Source organism: Vombatus ursinus, unplaced genomic scaffold (assembly GCF_900497805.2).
Source record: "Vombatus ursinus unplaced genomic scaffold, bare-nosed wombat genome assembly UNPS02014935.1, whole genome shotgun sequence".
In the NCBI taxonomy this organism is placed as follows: domain Eukaryota; kingdom Metazoa; phylum Chordata; class Mammalia; order Diprotodontia; family Vombatidae; genus Vombatus; species Vombatus ursinus.
Genome location: NW_020954713.1, coordinates 2,735,104 through 2,750,392, shown reverse-complemented (window position 1 = coordinate 2,750,392; position 15,289 = coordinate 2,735,104). Strand labels below are relative to the sequence as shown.

The 15,289-nt window shown below is 37.8% G+C and overlaps 1 protein-coding gene across 3 annotated transcripts in view; it reads left to right on the top strand.

Moving 5' to 3' along the window:
- The window catches only part of ANKLE2 (ankyrin repeat and LEM domain containing 2), a 41,141-nt gene that overhangs the window by 6,102 nt on the left and 19,750 nt on the right, over positions 1–15,289 (top strand). For all 3 annotated transcript variants that reach the window (XR_003567511.1, XM_027844156.1, XM_027844155.1), the window contains exons 2-5: positions 10,317–10,796; positions 13,648–13,842; positions 14,432–14,625; positions 14,791–14,979. Coding sequence is in view for 2 of the 3 variants with exons in the window: in XM_027844156.1 (XP_027699957.1) it covers positions 10,317–10,796; positions 13,648–13,842; positions 14,432–14,625; positions 14,791–14,979 (1,058 nt within the window). In the remaining variant the exon portion in view is untranslated. The remainder of the gene's footprint in view (positions 1–10,316; positions 10,797–13,647; positions 13,843–14,431; positions 14,626–14,790; positions 14,980–15,289) is intronic.

Genomic DNA, 15,289 nt, shown 5'->3' with positions numbered 1-15,289 from the left:
GTGTATGATGGCTATTGTAATTTCCAGACACCAGGATGGTGGGTAGCAGTGTCAAAGAAGAGAAAGAGGTGTGTATGAGAGATGTTTTGAAGTTAAAATCAATAGGCTTCAGTAACAGATTGGATGTGCCAGGGTTAGAGAGCTAGAGGAGTTTAGAATGACATCTAGATTGAAAGTTTGGGTGACTGGGAGAATGGGGCGAAGATAACGAATTCAGTCTTGGATGTGTTGATTTTAAGATGTCTGTGAGACATCTAGTTTGAGGTGCCTGATGGGTAGCTGGAGACAAGAGGGAGATCAGCAAGAGGGGTTAGGGCTGGATAAGTAGATCTGAGAATCATCTGCGTAGAATTGATAAGAGTCTAGCTATGTCTTAATGAAGACATGTTTTTAAGATATTGGAAGGTGACAGGCATCATCAAATAATTAAATATGAAAGTAAATTACTGATGTGGCATAGTTTTGCCATTCAGAAGGGTGGGGTGTTCCAGCTCCCATTTTGATGACTTCTGTCAGTGGTCTTCCCCAGAGATGGTCTGGGCAGCTACAGAGAAAGACTCAGAACTGCCCTGGCTGGGAAATTACCACCCCTGGGGTGGTATTTTCTACCTCTTTACTTTTTTTTTTTTTTTACAATGATAAACAGTTTTTATTCAGGCAATGAAACATGAAAAAAATATGTTGTACTTATTAAAATAATTCCATTTGTGTAAGTATAACTCTTACAAATATTTACCTAACATCTAGAAAGGGAAATTATTGTACATATAAAATTTATGTAGATGATCATTACATCTACAGTGCAGTCCTGGTAGGAGTCAAGCAGCTTTCACTCCTCCCTATGGGAGGGTCATCAATCACTCACTGTACGGCAGTCACAGGGGCACAGCGAAAGCAGGTATGCAGTTAGGGTGGTCACTTATTGGCACATTTGTTACTATGTATGGAAATCTATTGGCAATGTACTCGTGCTTGACAGCAACACTGAGGAACATACTGGCACTTTTGAGAATTAAAAGGGGCATCTGGATCGTACCACAAGGAAAAAAAGACTCCAGGTTAGATTGAATTAAGACTTGGGAGTTGGCTTAGAGTTCCAATTCTCATGACTACAAGACCATTTGAGTTATCAAATAAATACAGAGGATTACAGTTATTAACCTGGCTGTTCCACAAGAGCCTGAAGTATCTGAATTTGGGATCTTCCCCAGAACCACCATAGACTTAATACATGTTTGTCAAACTGATTTAAAAATTTGACTGGCAGAGAACTTCTGTAGAGTGGATTTGACATGCCACTTTAGACAGATCTACCTCTTTTACAATTTTAATTTTACCCTCATTTGCATCCCCTCAGGGACTGTCTAAACCTGGGGTGGGGAACCTGCTGCCTGGAGGCCACATGTGGCCTTTTGACTGAGTCCCAAGTTCTGTAGAACAAATCCTTTTTATTAAGGGAATTTGTTCTGTGTAGTTCTGATTCAGTCAAAGGGCCACACTTGAGGACCTAGAGAGTCACATGTGCCCTTGAGGTGGCAAGTTCCCAACCCCTGATCTATAAACCATCTTGTATATCTGACCAAGTCCTGTCTCTGCAGCTTCAACAGGTGGGTGGTCTTGGAGACCTCTAGTGAAGGAAAATCCAGTACTATCAGACAGCCTATTCTTTCCTCTTTCCAGAATTTCAGTTGTTAGGAATTTTTTTTCTCTTATTGATGTGAAATTTGTATCTCTGCTACTGCCACCTACATTTCAAGTTCTGCCCTGTAGGGCTAAGCACAACAAATTTAATTTTGTCTTCCACATGACAGCCCCTTAAATACTTGAAAACCGCTATCATTTTCTTTCTTAGTCCTGACAGTGCCCAAGTCCTTCAGCCGAGCTTCCTATGGCATGGCCTTGAGCCTCTCAGCCTTTTCCTGATCCCTGAACTTTGGTTGTTGGTTGTGGAAATGGTCAGTGTGGTCCAACTGAGTAAAGCATCATGGGACTATCACTTCTGGTGGTCATCTTCTCTCAGTGCTGTCAAACATCTTTTTTTGTTGTTGTTCAGTTGTTTTTTCAGTTGTGTCTGACTCTGTGTGACCCCATTTGGGATTTTTCTTGGCAAAGATACTGGAGTGGTTTGCCATTTCCTTCTCCAGCTCATTTTACAGATGAGGAAACTGAGGCAAACAGGGTGAAGTGACTTGCCCAGGGTCACATAGCTAGTGAGTGCCTGAGGCCAGATTTGAACTTAGGGAGAGGAGTCTTCCTGACTCCAGGCTCACTTCTTTATCCTCTGCACCATCTAGCAGCCCAGACATCACAGGAAAGTTTTCTTTTTGGTTATTCCTATTATATGTTGTCTTATATTGAGCTTGCAATTCTCTAATATCATTTGTTTTTTTGTTTTTTTTTTTTCACTTGGTCTACAGTCTTTCTTGGTTTCCCTCATCTAGTCTTTGGGATTTTGATATTTTGAGTCCAAGTTAAGACCTTTACATAACATTCTCTTAAATTTTCTCTTAAATTTGGCCTATCCTTCTATTCTAAACATCCATGCTAAGAAGTGATTTTGGAGTAGCTCTGGTTTGACTCTGCCCTAGACACATACAGTGTTGCCATTGTATACCAAGCAGTTACCCTCTTCAAAGTTTCAGATTTTCCTTATCTGTCAAGTGGAGATAATCTTTTTAGTACTTAACCTCTCTCAAAGCGCTTTTTGAGGCAAGTGCTTTGCAAACTTTAAAGTGATATGTAATTGGGAGTTGTCCCTAGCTTTGGGACATCTTTTTTTGGGACATAGTTTTAAGTATGTCATCAGTACCTTCCTCTAAGTTATTGGTAAAAATGTTGAAACTGTCAGAGCCAGGGACCTATTTCTGTGTCACTCCTAGTAGGCTGTGGGCATTTACTGTCCAATCTGGAGGCTGAGAATCTTGGTGGAGGACTCCAGGGCTTTTCATGTAGGAGGAATGGGAGATGGAGAAGAGCTTCATCAGGAGAGGCTGGCTGTGGCTATTGCATGCACGCTAAATGATGTCATAGCCTAGAATTGTGTGCTTCTTCACTTTAATTCCCAATCACATGGTTCAGTCTCAGCACTCATTTATTTGCATTGGTTTAATTGGCCACTGTGCCAGGCACTGTCCTCGGCACTGGAGATAGAAAAACAAAACACATACGGGCCCTGCACTTGAGAACAACCACAGGGCCATAGCCGGTATACAAAGAAGATAAAGGATATAGTAAATGTACGGTTTAGATTAGATACAAGAAGAAGATATGGGAAGAACAGTTTTTTGCTCTAGCTATAGACGTTTTAGTACAAAATGACGATCTTTCGAGTCCTTTCTCCTTCTTTTGTGAGTACTTGTGAGAGTCAATTTTCTTTGCATACAGTTATTCAACTTGCTTTGAGTCCATTTGAATGTGCTGTCATCTAGTCTACATTATTCCCAGAGGCAGCTAGGGGTTGTCAACCTCTCACAGAATTTGTTCTAAGAAAGAAACAAATGATTTAGGTTGTGTGTCCACGTTTCATTTCTCTCAAGCTGGCTGAACATGCATTTCATGGGAGTTACAGTCCAGAACTGGCTCAATTTGGGGGTTGGGGGTACAGAGTTATATACCTTTTCAACAGGGGCTGTTATCATTCCACCATCATTCTGCCTCCTGATAGAGGAAATACCTGTTCTGTCAGGTCGCCCTCCAATCATACTGGACCACTCCCAACATGGGCTGTCTAGGGGGAAGAATCTGTCTCCACCCACGCCTGGGCAGAACACTGTGGAACTTCAGTACCTGTGATGAAATAATCTCATTATCATTAATGTCCTTCTGAAGGACTTTAGAAGAAGGGAGCTGATGAGGGAAGCTGAGTCTAAGAGTGATTTTTCAGGGTGCAGTGGATCGAGCATTGGGCCTGGAGTCAAAAAGACTTGAGTTCAAGCCCAGTCTCAGACACTTATTAACGACCGGTATGGCCTTGTACAAGTCATTTAATCTGTTTTCCTCAGTTTCTTTATGGAGGATCATAATAGCACCTATCTCCAAGGGTTGTTGTGATGATTGAATGAGATTATTTATAAAGCTTAACACAGTGCCTGGTACCTAGTAGGAGCTATATAAATGCTATTATGACTCCACCTTGTCCATATAGATGTCATAGGCAAATTTGTCAAATTCCTTGCTGAAATAGCAATCCCAAACTGTGGCATTTTCTTGACCACAGAGTAAAAGGCTAGTTTAACCCTATTAAAATATTGTATATAATGTCTTTTTTTTTTAATGTGTTGACCAATACTGTTGACTTTTTTATTTTCTCTAAAAGAAATTCTTTGTTACAAGGAATAACTTTCGGGGAGTGAGATAGATCTAAGCAATTAAAAACAAAAATATCATAAAAATATCTTTAAAAATGGAAATGTTTAGTATGCTATAATTATTACTTAGTGAGCCCATCCTGGATACCCCTTAGTCATCCTTGTCTAAGTGCCCATAAATCATCTGTTCAATAATTAATTCTAGATTTTGCTAGCGTTGAACATCAGCCTCCTTTGTTTATTTGTTATTTTCTGGATTCCACCTTTTTCGTTTTCTGAAACCTTTTCTTATGTAATTTCTCTAAGACCGTGAATGTTGGTTCTAAAATCACATTTCTAAGTTTTATCAGTATATTAATTCACCTGAGTTATTAGTTCAGTATTAATTCATCTAAAGACTGGACCTCATTTAAAGAAACTCTATACTCTGTTATCTTGTCACCTTTCTTCGTATTTTTTAAATTCAGTTTTTTTCAGGTAATGAATATATGGTTTCTCTCTTTCCCACTCCTTCTTCCTCTCCCCCTCCCCCCCCAAAAAGAGATAAACCCTTGTGAAAAATGTATAGTCATTCAAAATTAATTCCCTCATTGGCCGTGTTAAAATATGTATGTATGTATGTGTCTGTGTGCGTGTGTGTATATATGTCCCAATCTGTACTCAGAACTAATCATTTCATTTCATCATGATTCCTCTGGAATTGAGGTTGGTCATTGCATTTGATCAGAGTTGTTGATTTTCAGGCTTGTTTCCCTTTAAAGTGTTGATGTTATAGAAATTGTTCTCCTGATTCTGCTCACTTCTTTCAGCCTCAGTCTATACAAGTCTTCCCAGGTTTCTTTAAAACTTTTCCTCTTCATCCTTTCTTTCATTCTTTCTGTCTCTCTTTTTTACTTAATAGTATTTTGTTTCCAATTACATGTAAAGGTAGTTTTCAACATTCATTTTTGAAAGATTTTGAGTTCCAAATTTTTCCCCTCCCCCTACCCCAAGACGGCCTGCAATCTGATATAGGCTATACATGTGTTATATTATACATATTTACTCATTAGTCATTTTGTGAAAGAAGAATCAGAACAAATGGAAAAAACCATGAGAAAGAAAAAACCAAAAAATTGAAAATAGTATGCTTCGATCTACATTGAGATTCCATAGTTCTTTCTCTGGATGTGGACAGCATTTTCCATCACTAGTCTTTTGAAATTGTCTTGGATCATTGTATTGCTGAGAAGAGTTAAGTCTGTCATAGTCTCTTCATCATTTCTTGTACCTTGGAGTAATACTCCATTACTTTCATATTGCGTACATACTTGTTCAGCCATTCCTCAGCTGATGGCATCTGTTCAGTTTCCAGTTCTTTGCCATTGCGAAAAGAACTGCTATAAAATTTTTGTACCTAGTTCACCTTCCTTTGTGAATTTTTCTCCTTATTTCTTTTCTCTGCTATCTGTTCTAAGCTTTTCCTGGAGCTAATCACCTCTATGTTTATAGCAGATATCCTGGTCTCCTCCTCCATGAAGGTAACTGAGGCCATCTCCCCATACTTTTCAGTTTCAACGGGAGAAGTTTTCCTCTTCCTGGTTAAGATTAATTCTCATGATCCCATCTCTTGACCCCTTCAGGACCTTTCTGAATGAATGAAAAAAGTATTTATTAAGATTTACTATGTGTGAAGCACTGGGCTAAGTGTATTGCTAGGGATGAAAAGATGGACCCTGTTCTCAAGGAGCATACATTCTAGCAGGAAGAGACAATACATTTTTTGCGAGTGTGGGGAGTTGTGCTAAGGAGTAATATTTTTCTTCGGAAATTTACAGGAATATAAAGAAGAGCCATACCCTTTCCAGGATCAATTACAGAGTTAAATTGGTTGTAGTTTCTGATGGGAGGTCTTTCCTGCTTCCTAAATGCCTTCCTTCTACTGTTTCCTTTCTATTTGTGTACAAACATGCATATCTTGAATTCTTTTTTTTTTATTAATTTATTTTGATTTATCAACAATCATTTCCATAGGCTTTTAGGTTTTCTGAATTTCTGAATTCTTTAAAAAAAAAAAAAAGCCTTTCTTTGGCTCCTCTCCCCCATTTAGTGACTGTCTCATCTCTCTCCTTGCAAATATAGTCTGAGTTTTATATTTCTGCTTTTTAAACATCCGTTCTTCTTAACATTGATAAGCTGTAGAGCATCCATTCCCATAATTCTTTGTATTCGTACTTATAACTTCTTGTTATTCAGTCGTTTCAGTAGTGTCCAATAGTGTCCAACTCTTTGTGACCCCACTTGGGATTTTCTTGGCAAAGATACTGGAGTGGTTTGCCATTTCCTTCTCTAGCTCATTTTACAGATGAGGAAATTGAGGCAAACAGGGTTAAGTGACATGCCCAGGGTCACACAGCTAGGAAGTGTCTGAGATCAGATTTAAACTTAGGAAGGTAGTCTTCCTGATCAGGCCTAGAACTCTGTCAAACTGTGCCACGTAGCTGTAATTTTTCAGAGGGCAGTAATGTGATGTGCAAGAACCAGTTTGTTTAGCTGTTTCCCAGTCAGTGTGTGTACTTTGTTTTCAGTTCTTTGCAAAAAAGTGCTGCTATAAATACTTTGGTATTGAACCTTTCTTTCTCTGACCTTCAGATAAATACCTAAAATACCTAGCAGCGAGGTCTCTGGGTCAAAAGGGACAAAAGGGACAAACATACTAGTTACTTTTTTTTTTTTTTTTTGGCTAGACAGTGGAGTTAAGTGACTTGCCCAGGGTCAGTCACATAGCTAGTGTCAAGTGTCTGAGACTGGATTTTGAAGTAAGGCCTCCTGACTCCAGGGGTAGTGCTTTATCCACTGTGCCACCTAGCTGCCTCCTCTAGTTACTTTTTTAAAGCATAATTCCAAATTGCTTTCCAGAATGATTGGACTAATTAATAATAATGTATTAGTGGACTTATCTTTTTGCAGTTCTTCCAACACTGACTATTCCCATCTTTTGTTATTTTTGCCAGTTTGCTGATTTAAGTGCAACCTTAGAGTTGTTTTGATTGGCATCTCTCTCTTTTTTTTAAAGAATGTTTTTATTTTTTCTGAATTACATGTAAAAACTATTTTTAACATTTTTTACAAAATTTTTTTGAATTCCAGTCTCCCTCCCTTCTTTCCTCCTCTCACCTTTCCTTAAGAAGGTACTAGATTATACTAGTACCATATCTCTTACTGATAGGTGGCACGGTGGATAGAGTGGTGGGACTGATCAGGAAGACTCATCTTCCTGAGTTTAAATCTGACCTCAGACACTCACTAGCTGGGTGACCCTGGGCAAGTCACTTAACCCTATTTGCCTCAGTTTCCTCATTTTGTAAAATGAGCTGGAGGAGGAAATGGCAAAGCACTCCAGTCTCTTTGCCAAGAAAACCCCAAATGGGGTCATGAAGAGTCGGACATGACTGAATGATACCACCTATTTCTCCACAACCCTACATCATTAAATTTGGTTATTGTGTAAGATCTTCTGGTTCTGCTCACATCACTGCATCATTTCATGTAAGTCTCCCTAGATTTCTCTGAAACTTTCCCCTTCATCATTTCTCACAGTCTTAATAGTAGTTAATAATATTCCATTATATTCACATGCCATAATTTGTTTAGCTATTCTCCAGTTGATGGGTACCTCCTTGTTTCCAGTTCTTTGCCACAGCAAAAAGGAGCTGCTCTATAAATATTTTTGTACATATGAATAATTTTCTTTTTTTTTTTTTAATTTTCCTTGCATTTAGTAATGGTATTATTGAATCAAAGTATATTGTTTTTAGTAATTTTTCAAGCATAGTTCAAAATTGCTTCTAATCTTTGTCACATTCTTCTAGTTCTAGACTTTGGTAATCGTTATCTTCTTGACTCCTGAATTGTTTGGTTCTGGGTAGGAACCCTTGTCTTTGGTGAACTGAAGTGCAGAGAAGCATTCCTCAAGACTTTTACTTTTTCAGTAGAAAGATTAGGTAGCATTTGTCATACATAAAACTGGAAATCGCTTCTTACAAGATTTTAGGCCTAGGTGAAGGGACTGATATTGATAATCTCGTCTAACTCTAGGTCCAGCCATTTGGTTTACTCTCTAGATCGTGCAAGGAGTTAATGGCAGTGTTGGGACTGGAGTCCAGGTCTTCTGTTTTTCTTTGCGCCGTACTACACTGCTTATTGATTTTCTTTTCTTTATTTTTCTTTTTTTTTTAATTTAGTTTTTTTTAACCAAATTCTCTTCTTTTCTTCTATCCCTCTCTCACTCATTGAGAAGTCAAGAAAAACAAAACCCATTATAAATGTGCATGGCGATGCAAAGTGAATTCCTGCATTAGCTATATCCAAAAAAAAAAAAGGATAAAGAAGAAAATATCCTTCATTCTGCTCCTTCAAGTCTATTACTTCCCTCTCTGGAGATGGGCAGCCTCCAGGAGCGAATACACATGTTCTGTGGCCTCATGCCTGTTCCAGGAACAAGATATGATACTCCACATCTTGGCTCCAAGCAATCTCTGACTGTTCCCCTTGCCTGGAATTCTCTCTCTCCTCTGCTCAGACTACTGACCACTGACTTCCTTCAGAAATCCCATTTTTTACTAGAAGCCTTCCCCATCCCCTCTTAATTCTAGCACCTTTTTTCTGTTAATTATTTCCTATTTATCCTCTATATAGCTTACTTTATAGATTGTAAGCTCTTTGAGGGCAGGGACTATCTTTTGCCTCTTTTTGTGTTTCTGGAGCTCAACATAGTGCGTGGAATAGAGTAGGTGTATAATAAATATTTATTGATTGGTTGATTGATAAATAACTTACAGTCTTAAAGATTTGCCTGAGGATATCGAGAAGTTAAATGACTCATCCATGGTCACACTGCTGGTAGTTACCAGAGGGAGTACTTGAGTTATGGGTCCTGACTCTTAAGGCTGTCCTTTCCATTGTGCCATGCTGCCTCTCGTCTTGAAATAGAAATACTGTATCGAAGGTCACTCTTACGTAAACTTAGGAAAACGTTTGCTATATTAAGCAGTTACGGTGGTTTTGTGTGGTTTTATTTTGTTGTAAAAAGCTTCAGTCGTCTTTACATAGTTGAGAGTAAAGTTAATCTGGTTTGTACTCTCAGCTTTAGCTGGTGACAACCTCTGTGAGTTTGTTTTCTAATCTATAAAATCTTGGAGCAGGCCGAGGTGATTTTTAAGTGCTCCTTTCAACTTTGATGTGTGTGAATCTGTGCCCTGTATGTAGTGGGCAGTCCGTGATCATTGAAGAAGTGAATGATTTGGAATGAATGAAACTGAACTCAGCTTAAATTTTATATGCCGGAGATATGTATATATTTTTATAGTGTTTTATTTTTATTCCAATTACATGTAAAGATAGTTTTCAACATTCACTTTTATAAAATTTTGAGGTCCAGATTCTTTTCTCCCTTCCTCCACTTCTCCCCTCCCTAAGATGGCATGCAATCTGATATAGGTTATATGTATGTAATCATATTAAACACGTTTCCACATTAGTCATGTTGTGAAAGAAAAATCAGAACAAAAGGGAAAAATCACTAGAAAGGAAAAAAAGAGAGAAAATAGTCTGCTTCTATCTGCATTTAGACTCCATAGGTCTTTCTCCAGATGTGGATAGCATTTTCCATCATGAGTCTTTTGGAACTGTGATAGATCATTGTATTTCTGATAAGAGCTAAGTCTGTTATAGTTGATCATCATACAGTATTGCTGTTACTGTGTACAGTGTTTTCCTGGTTCTGCTTACTTCAGTCAGCATTAGTTCATGTAAGTCTTTTCAGGTTAGAAAGAAAATATCTTAAAGTTATGACTTGTCTTGATAATAGATAAAAGGAACCATAATTAATTTACTGATTATTACTTTATGTAACAATACCTGATGGTAGCAGATAGAAGTTAATAACATTCCAAAATGATAAAACATTACAATCAGCAGACAAAAAAGGCATATTTTCAACTTATGTCATTTTTGTAATCTTGTCCTTAGGTAAACTATCAATGGATGTTATTTTGGCCAGATTGAAAGCTCTGAATCCAGATGATCTTAGAGAAGAAATTGTCAAAGCAGGACTCAAATGTGGGCCTATTACATCAACAACGAGATTCATTTTTGAAAAAAAACTGGCTCAGGCTTTGCTGGAACAACAAAAAGGAGCTGAAGAAGTTTTTTTATCTCCTCCAGATCAAGCTTCAGAAAATGCTGCTGTTAATCAAACAACAAAACAGACTTTGAAGTCTACTGTGCTGAACCCAGCAAAGCATACCAGTTTATCTGAAGACAGAGATTTTGGTTATAATATGGGTTTGAATCCTCCAGAAGAGGATGCTTTAATTCATAAGATCTGTTCTGTACCACTTGCTGCAATGGCTGACGCTGACTCACAGAAAGACATCTCAGTTCCATCCAAAGATCCTCCTCTGTACTACGGAGTATGTCCAGTTTATGATGACATCCTAGCAAAAAATGGTAATTTTAAAGTATTTCTGTTTCAATAACCAAAATAACCTTTTCCTTTTGTGGGATCTTTTGATGTGTGGTTTCCTCTTGAGTTACTTTTATTTTCCTAAAAGTACAGTACTGTACAGTGGATAAATAATTAGTAAAAGATTACTGAAAAGATAAAATAGGAAATCTAGATTTTTTTATTTTTTAGATTTTTTTATTTAGGATAAATCAATGTGTAATGAATCCATTATTTCAGCATTTTACAGTTACAACCCTTTTCTGTCATAATTGAATATTAGTTGATGGGAGTAAAATTGGATACAGAATTAAACTAATCATTATGACAAGATAAATAACTTGCTTACATTAGGAAATACTTTGAAATCCTGTATGGTTATTTCTCCAGTAAACTTTGAACCTTAAAATTGGGTTACTTAAAAGACCACCCAGGAAAGAATACAGGAAAGTCCCATTATAATCAGCTCTTTGAGAAATCCCAGTTATTTTGTTGAGAAGTTTTGCCATGACTTAATTGTACAGGTGATGCAGCTGATAACTGGCCTCTGGGGGCAGCATGGACTGGTTGAAAGAAGGCTGAAAGTTTAAATCCTGGCTCTGCTGCCTCCGCCCTGTAGGACCTCTTTGGGCAGATCACAGAACCACTCTGGTCCTTATTGCTTCATCTGTAAAACAAAGAGGGTAGACCAGATGACCTTGAAGGACTTTGCCAGCTCTAAATCTGTGAGCCTATAAGCTTTCTTACTCTCATGTTCAAAACACTTCTCTTAACAAACTATGAGAAGCAATTTGAACATGAGGACAAAATGAAGAGAGGTATAAGAGAATACATTCATCCCTTCTCCTTTCTTCCATTAAGCTCTTAGGTCTTTTTTGAATCATGTTTTGGTGGTTTTTCTGGGGATGTTAAAAGTGGGAAGGCATGACTGATAAGAGGAGGAAAAGAAAGGGAGTATTTCTTAATCCACCCCGAGGGCAAACACACATTTTACAGTAAAGAATAGCACAATGCCTGTCATATAGAACATTGATTGTTAACACCAACAAATGGGATATATTTTTTTTTTGAGGCAGTGGGGGTTACATGACTTGCCCAGGGTCACACTGCTAAGCTAGTAAGTATCTGAGGCCAGATTTGAACTCAGGTCCTCCTCACTCTGCTCTATTCACCTAGCTACCTAAACAAGAGATATTTCTAAAAAAAAAAAAAATTAAACTTGACTTTTTTGGCAAAGCCTGGAGGAGACATTAGTTGTACTATGTCTTTTTAGAAAAATTGATGTGTAGCCAAATTAATACTGTTGTATAATGCACCAAGTATTAGATTATGTACCATATTTTATTATGGAAAATTTTGTAATGGTATTCACTAATTTCTTTCTTTCTAATGCTTGGATTCACTCCTCTTTCCATACTCACTTCCACCACCTTAGGCCTACTCTTTCTAATAAATTTTTGTCATCGTATGATTCCCCTGCTCATGAATCTACAATAGTTTTCAAGTTCAGACTTCTTTGTCTAGTTTCCCAGGCCCGCTGTAACCAGATTTCTGTCTATGTAGCCATATTTATTTCCTACTTCTCCCTAACATTCATCCTTTGTTCCTATCAAGTTCAGCTCCAAATTTACCATATTTATTTGTACTTTTGGTTTTTTAAAAAATATATTTAATTTTTCCTTCAAAACATTTTAAAACAATTTTTAACATTCATTTTTAAAAAATTTTGAGTTGCAAATTTTCTTCCTCCTTCCCTCTCTTACCCCCTCCCTGAGATGGTGGGCAATTTGATATAGGTTATACAATCATGAAAACATATTTCCATGTTAGTTGTGTTGTACAAGAAAACGCACACCAAAAAAAAAAGCATGAAAAAAAATAAAGAATCCACTTTTGTTATTTTCACTAATATTGTTCCTAGTATTTGGAGTTCATTCCCCAATCCCATCCATCTTTCAAGCCCCTCCAGCCCAAGTTCTGCCTCTACTCCATCTACTTCTGCTACCCTATTCTCATTTCTTTCAACTACTCTGATCTCTTCCTCCACACTCCCCACCACTTTGAAGAATAGCTCCATAGTGCTATCATCCATGTAATCATACGTATTCCGAGAACTGAGGCAGTAGGATAAAAGGCCTTGGTTTTATCAAAGATGGGATCAGATGGTGAAATTGTACAGTCTTTCATTTTAGGACTAAGTACTAAGATATATTTATAATATTGATAAATAATAATGGTATTCATTATAAATCCCTTCTCTAAAATGCCTTTGGATTCACCCCTTCTTTTCATCCTAATGCCACCAACTTGGACAAGTCCAACAAGTTCTCCTCATATCGTCTTCTCCTGAAAGGGAGACATTCTGTGTGGGTATAGCAACTCAAGTTTACTTATCTTCTGTACCTATGAAAACAAAACAAATAGCAGGGCCTTAGTAGGTCTTTGATGAAGTAAAATGTGTCATCTAATGCCACTGTGGGTCTTGTAAGAATCAAGGCAATGGGACCATGAGTAGGATTGAAGAGTCACAGGCATTGAATCTCATAGGATCAAAACCTTAGACCTATTGGGGATCTCAGACATTATCTTGTCCAGTCTTTTCATTTTATAGAGAAGGAACTGAGACCTAGAGATGTTTAGTCTCTTGCCCAAGATCTCATAAGTAGCATGTAGTGTGCAGTTGGTATTTTGTTTTATCTAGGGCCTTTTTTCTTGCCTAGGAAAAAATGAAATTTTAGAGGAAAACTGGGAGGCTAATTTTAAGATAAATTTTATTTAAAACAGAGGAGTGGTAAGAAGTGAAGTAGGTTGTCAGATTGTGGTTTTTCCTGTTGAAGTTCATGTTTTCTTATCTAGACAGGATTCATGTTTATGAGGACAAGAAGGAAGCTTTGCAGGCTGTCAAAATGATCAAAGGGTCTCGATTTAAAGCATTCTCAAACAGAGAAGATGCTGAGAAGTTTGCTAAAGGAATCTGTGATTATTTTCCATCCCCAAGCAAAACTTGCTTTCCTCTCTCTCCAGTGAAAACAGTACCATTTTTTAATCAAGGTAGGTAAAACCTTTGCTATTTGTCTTTCAAAATCCTGACTTTTACTCGGAAATATTTGGGATTCTTTTTCCTGATACATTGTAATGATTTTCCATATCTCAATAAGTAGGTGTCCTGGTCAACAGCCATATTCTTTGGGGCTAAGCAGGGTGATTTTTAATCCCAAGGGCTGTAGTGGAAGGGTAAGTTAGGTTCTGTAGTCCTACCTGAAACCATCCATGCCCTAGTAATCTGATTGCTCTGATCATAAAAGGAGATCCATTTCCCTTCTAATCCTCCATACTTGCTGTATTACCCTTTTGGAGAAGTGGCCCCCATCCCTTTATTTGCATGTCATCTTCTGCCATGAGCTGGGCCCATTGTGGAGTGGGATGGAAGGGCTTAGAGGTCTGGTCTGAAGGGTGGCTTCTACATAAGACAGACAAGGTATACATAAAAACATTTTATGTCATGGGTAGTTGCACACATAATGCATAGAGGAGGCAGTGGTTAGTTGTTAATATTTATTATGGAATTTCCTCCCCAAATTGGAAATTAAGTCCAAAGAGACTATTTTGGAACATTCTGAATTTTGCCTTTTGACGACAGATGGTTTATGCTCACCTGAGTCAGAATCAGTTAACAAAGAGCGAGCAAACAGTTTTAAAAGTCCTCGTACACAAGACCTGACTGCCAGACTCCGAAAAGCTGTGGAGAAGGGTGATGAAGCTATGTTTTCAGAACTTATCTGGAATAACCCACGCTATCTAATTGGTTCTGGAGACAACCCAACAGTAGTACAGGTGAGCCTGTTTTCATCATGGACATCATCAAATAAACCATTAACACACCAAATATAAAAGTGATCTCTTATCACCTGTTTGGTAATGAGAACAGGTGCGTTTACAGTGAAATGGGGGTACTTGTTTTAAGTTTCAGATGACATATAATGTGCAGTTTTGTTTCAGGAAGGATGTAGGTACAATGTCATGCATGTGGCCACCAAAGAGAATCAGGCTCGTATCTGCCAATTGATTTTAGACACTTTGGAAAATCCTGAATTTATGCGACTTATGTACCCGGATGATGATGAGGTCATGTTGCAGGAGCGTATTCGATATATTGTTGACCTTTATCTTAACACTCCTGATAAAATGGTGAGTTTGCCCTTTCTTTTTTCCAGTTATCTTTTATAAAATAAAAACTAGTCTTGTCTCTAGCAGGGCCTCTTAAACTTTTTCTACTAGCAACTCCTTCAGCGCTTCTTAAACCTGTAGGGGTTTGGGACCCACCGTTTACATAGGAAAATATTGAGTGCCCATTACTGATTGTTAGATATTTATTGTGTGTCTGTTCTGTTTCCCCATACTGTGAGGTGGTTGATGAACAAGATAAGATACAATCTCTGTCCTTAAGGATTTTCTAGCACAGTTGGGAAGAAAGGACATATACACCTGAAAATATGAC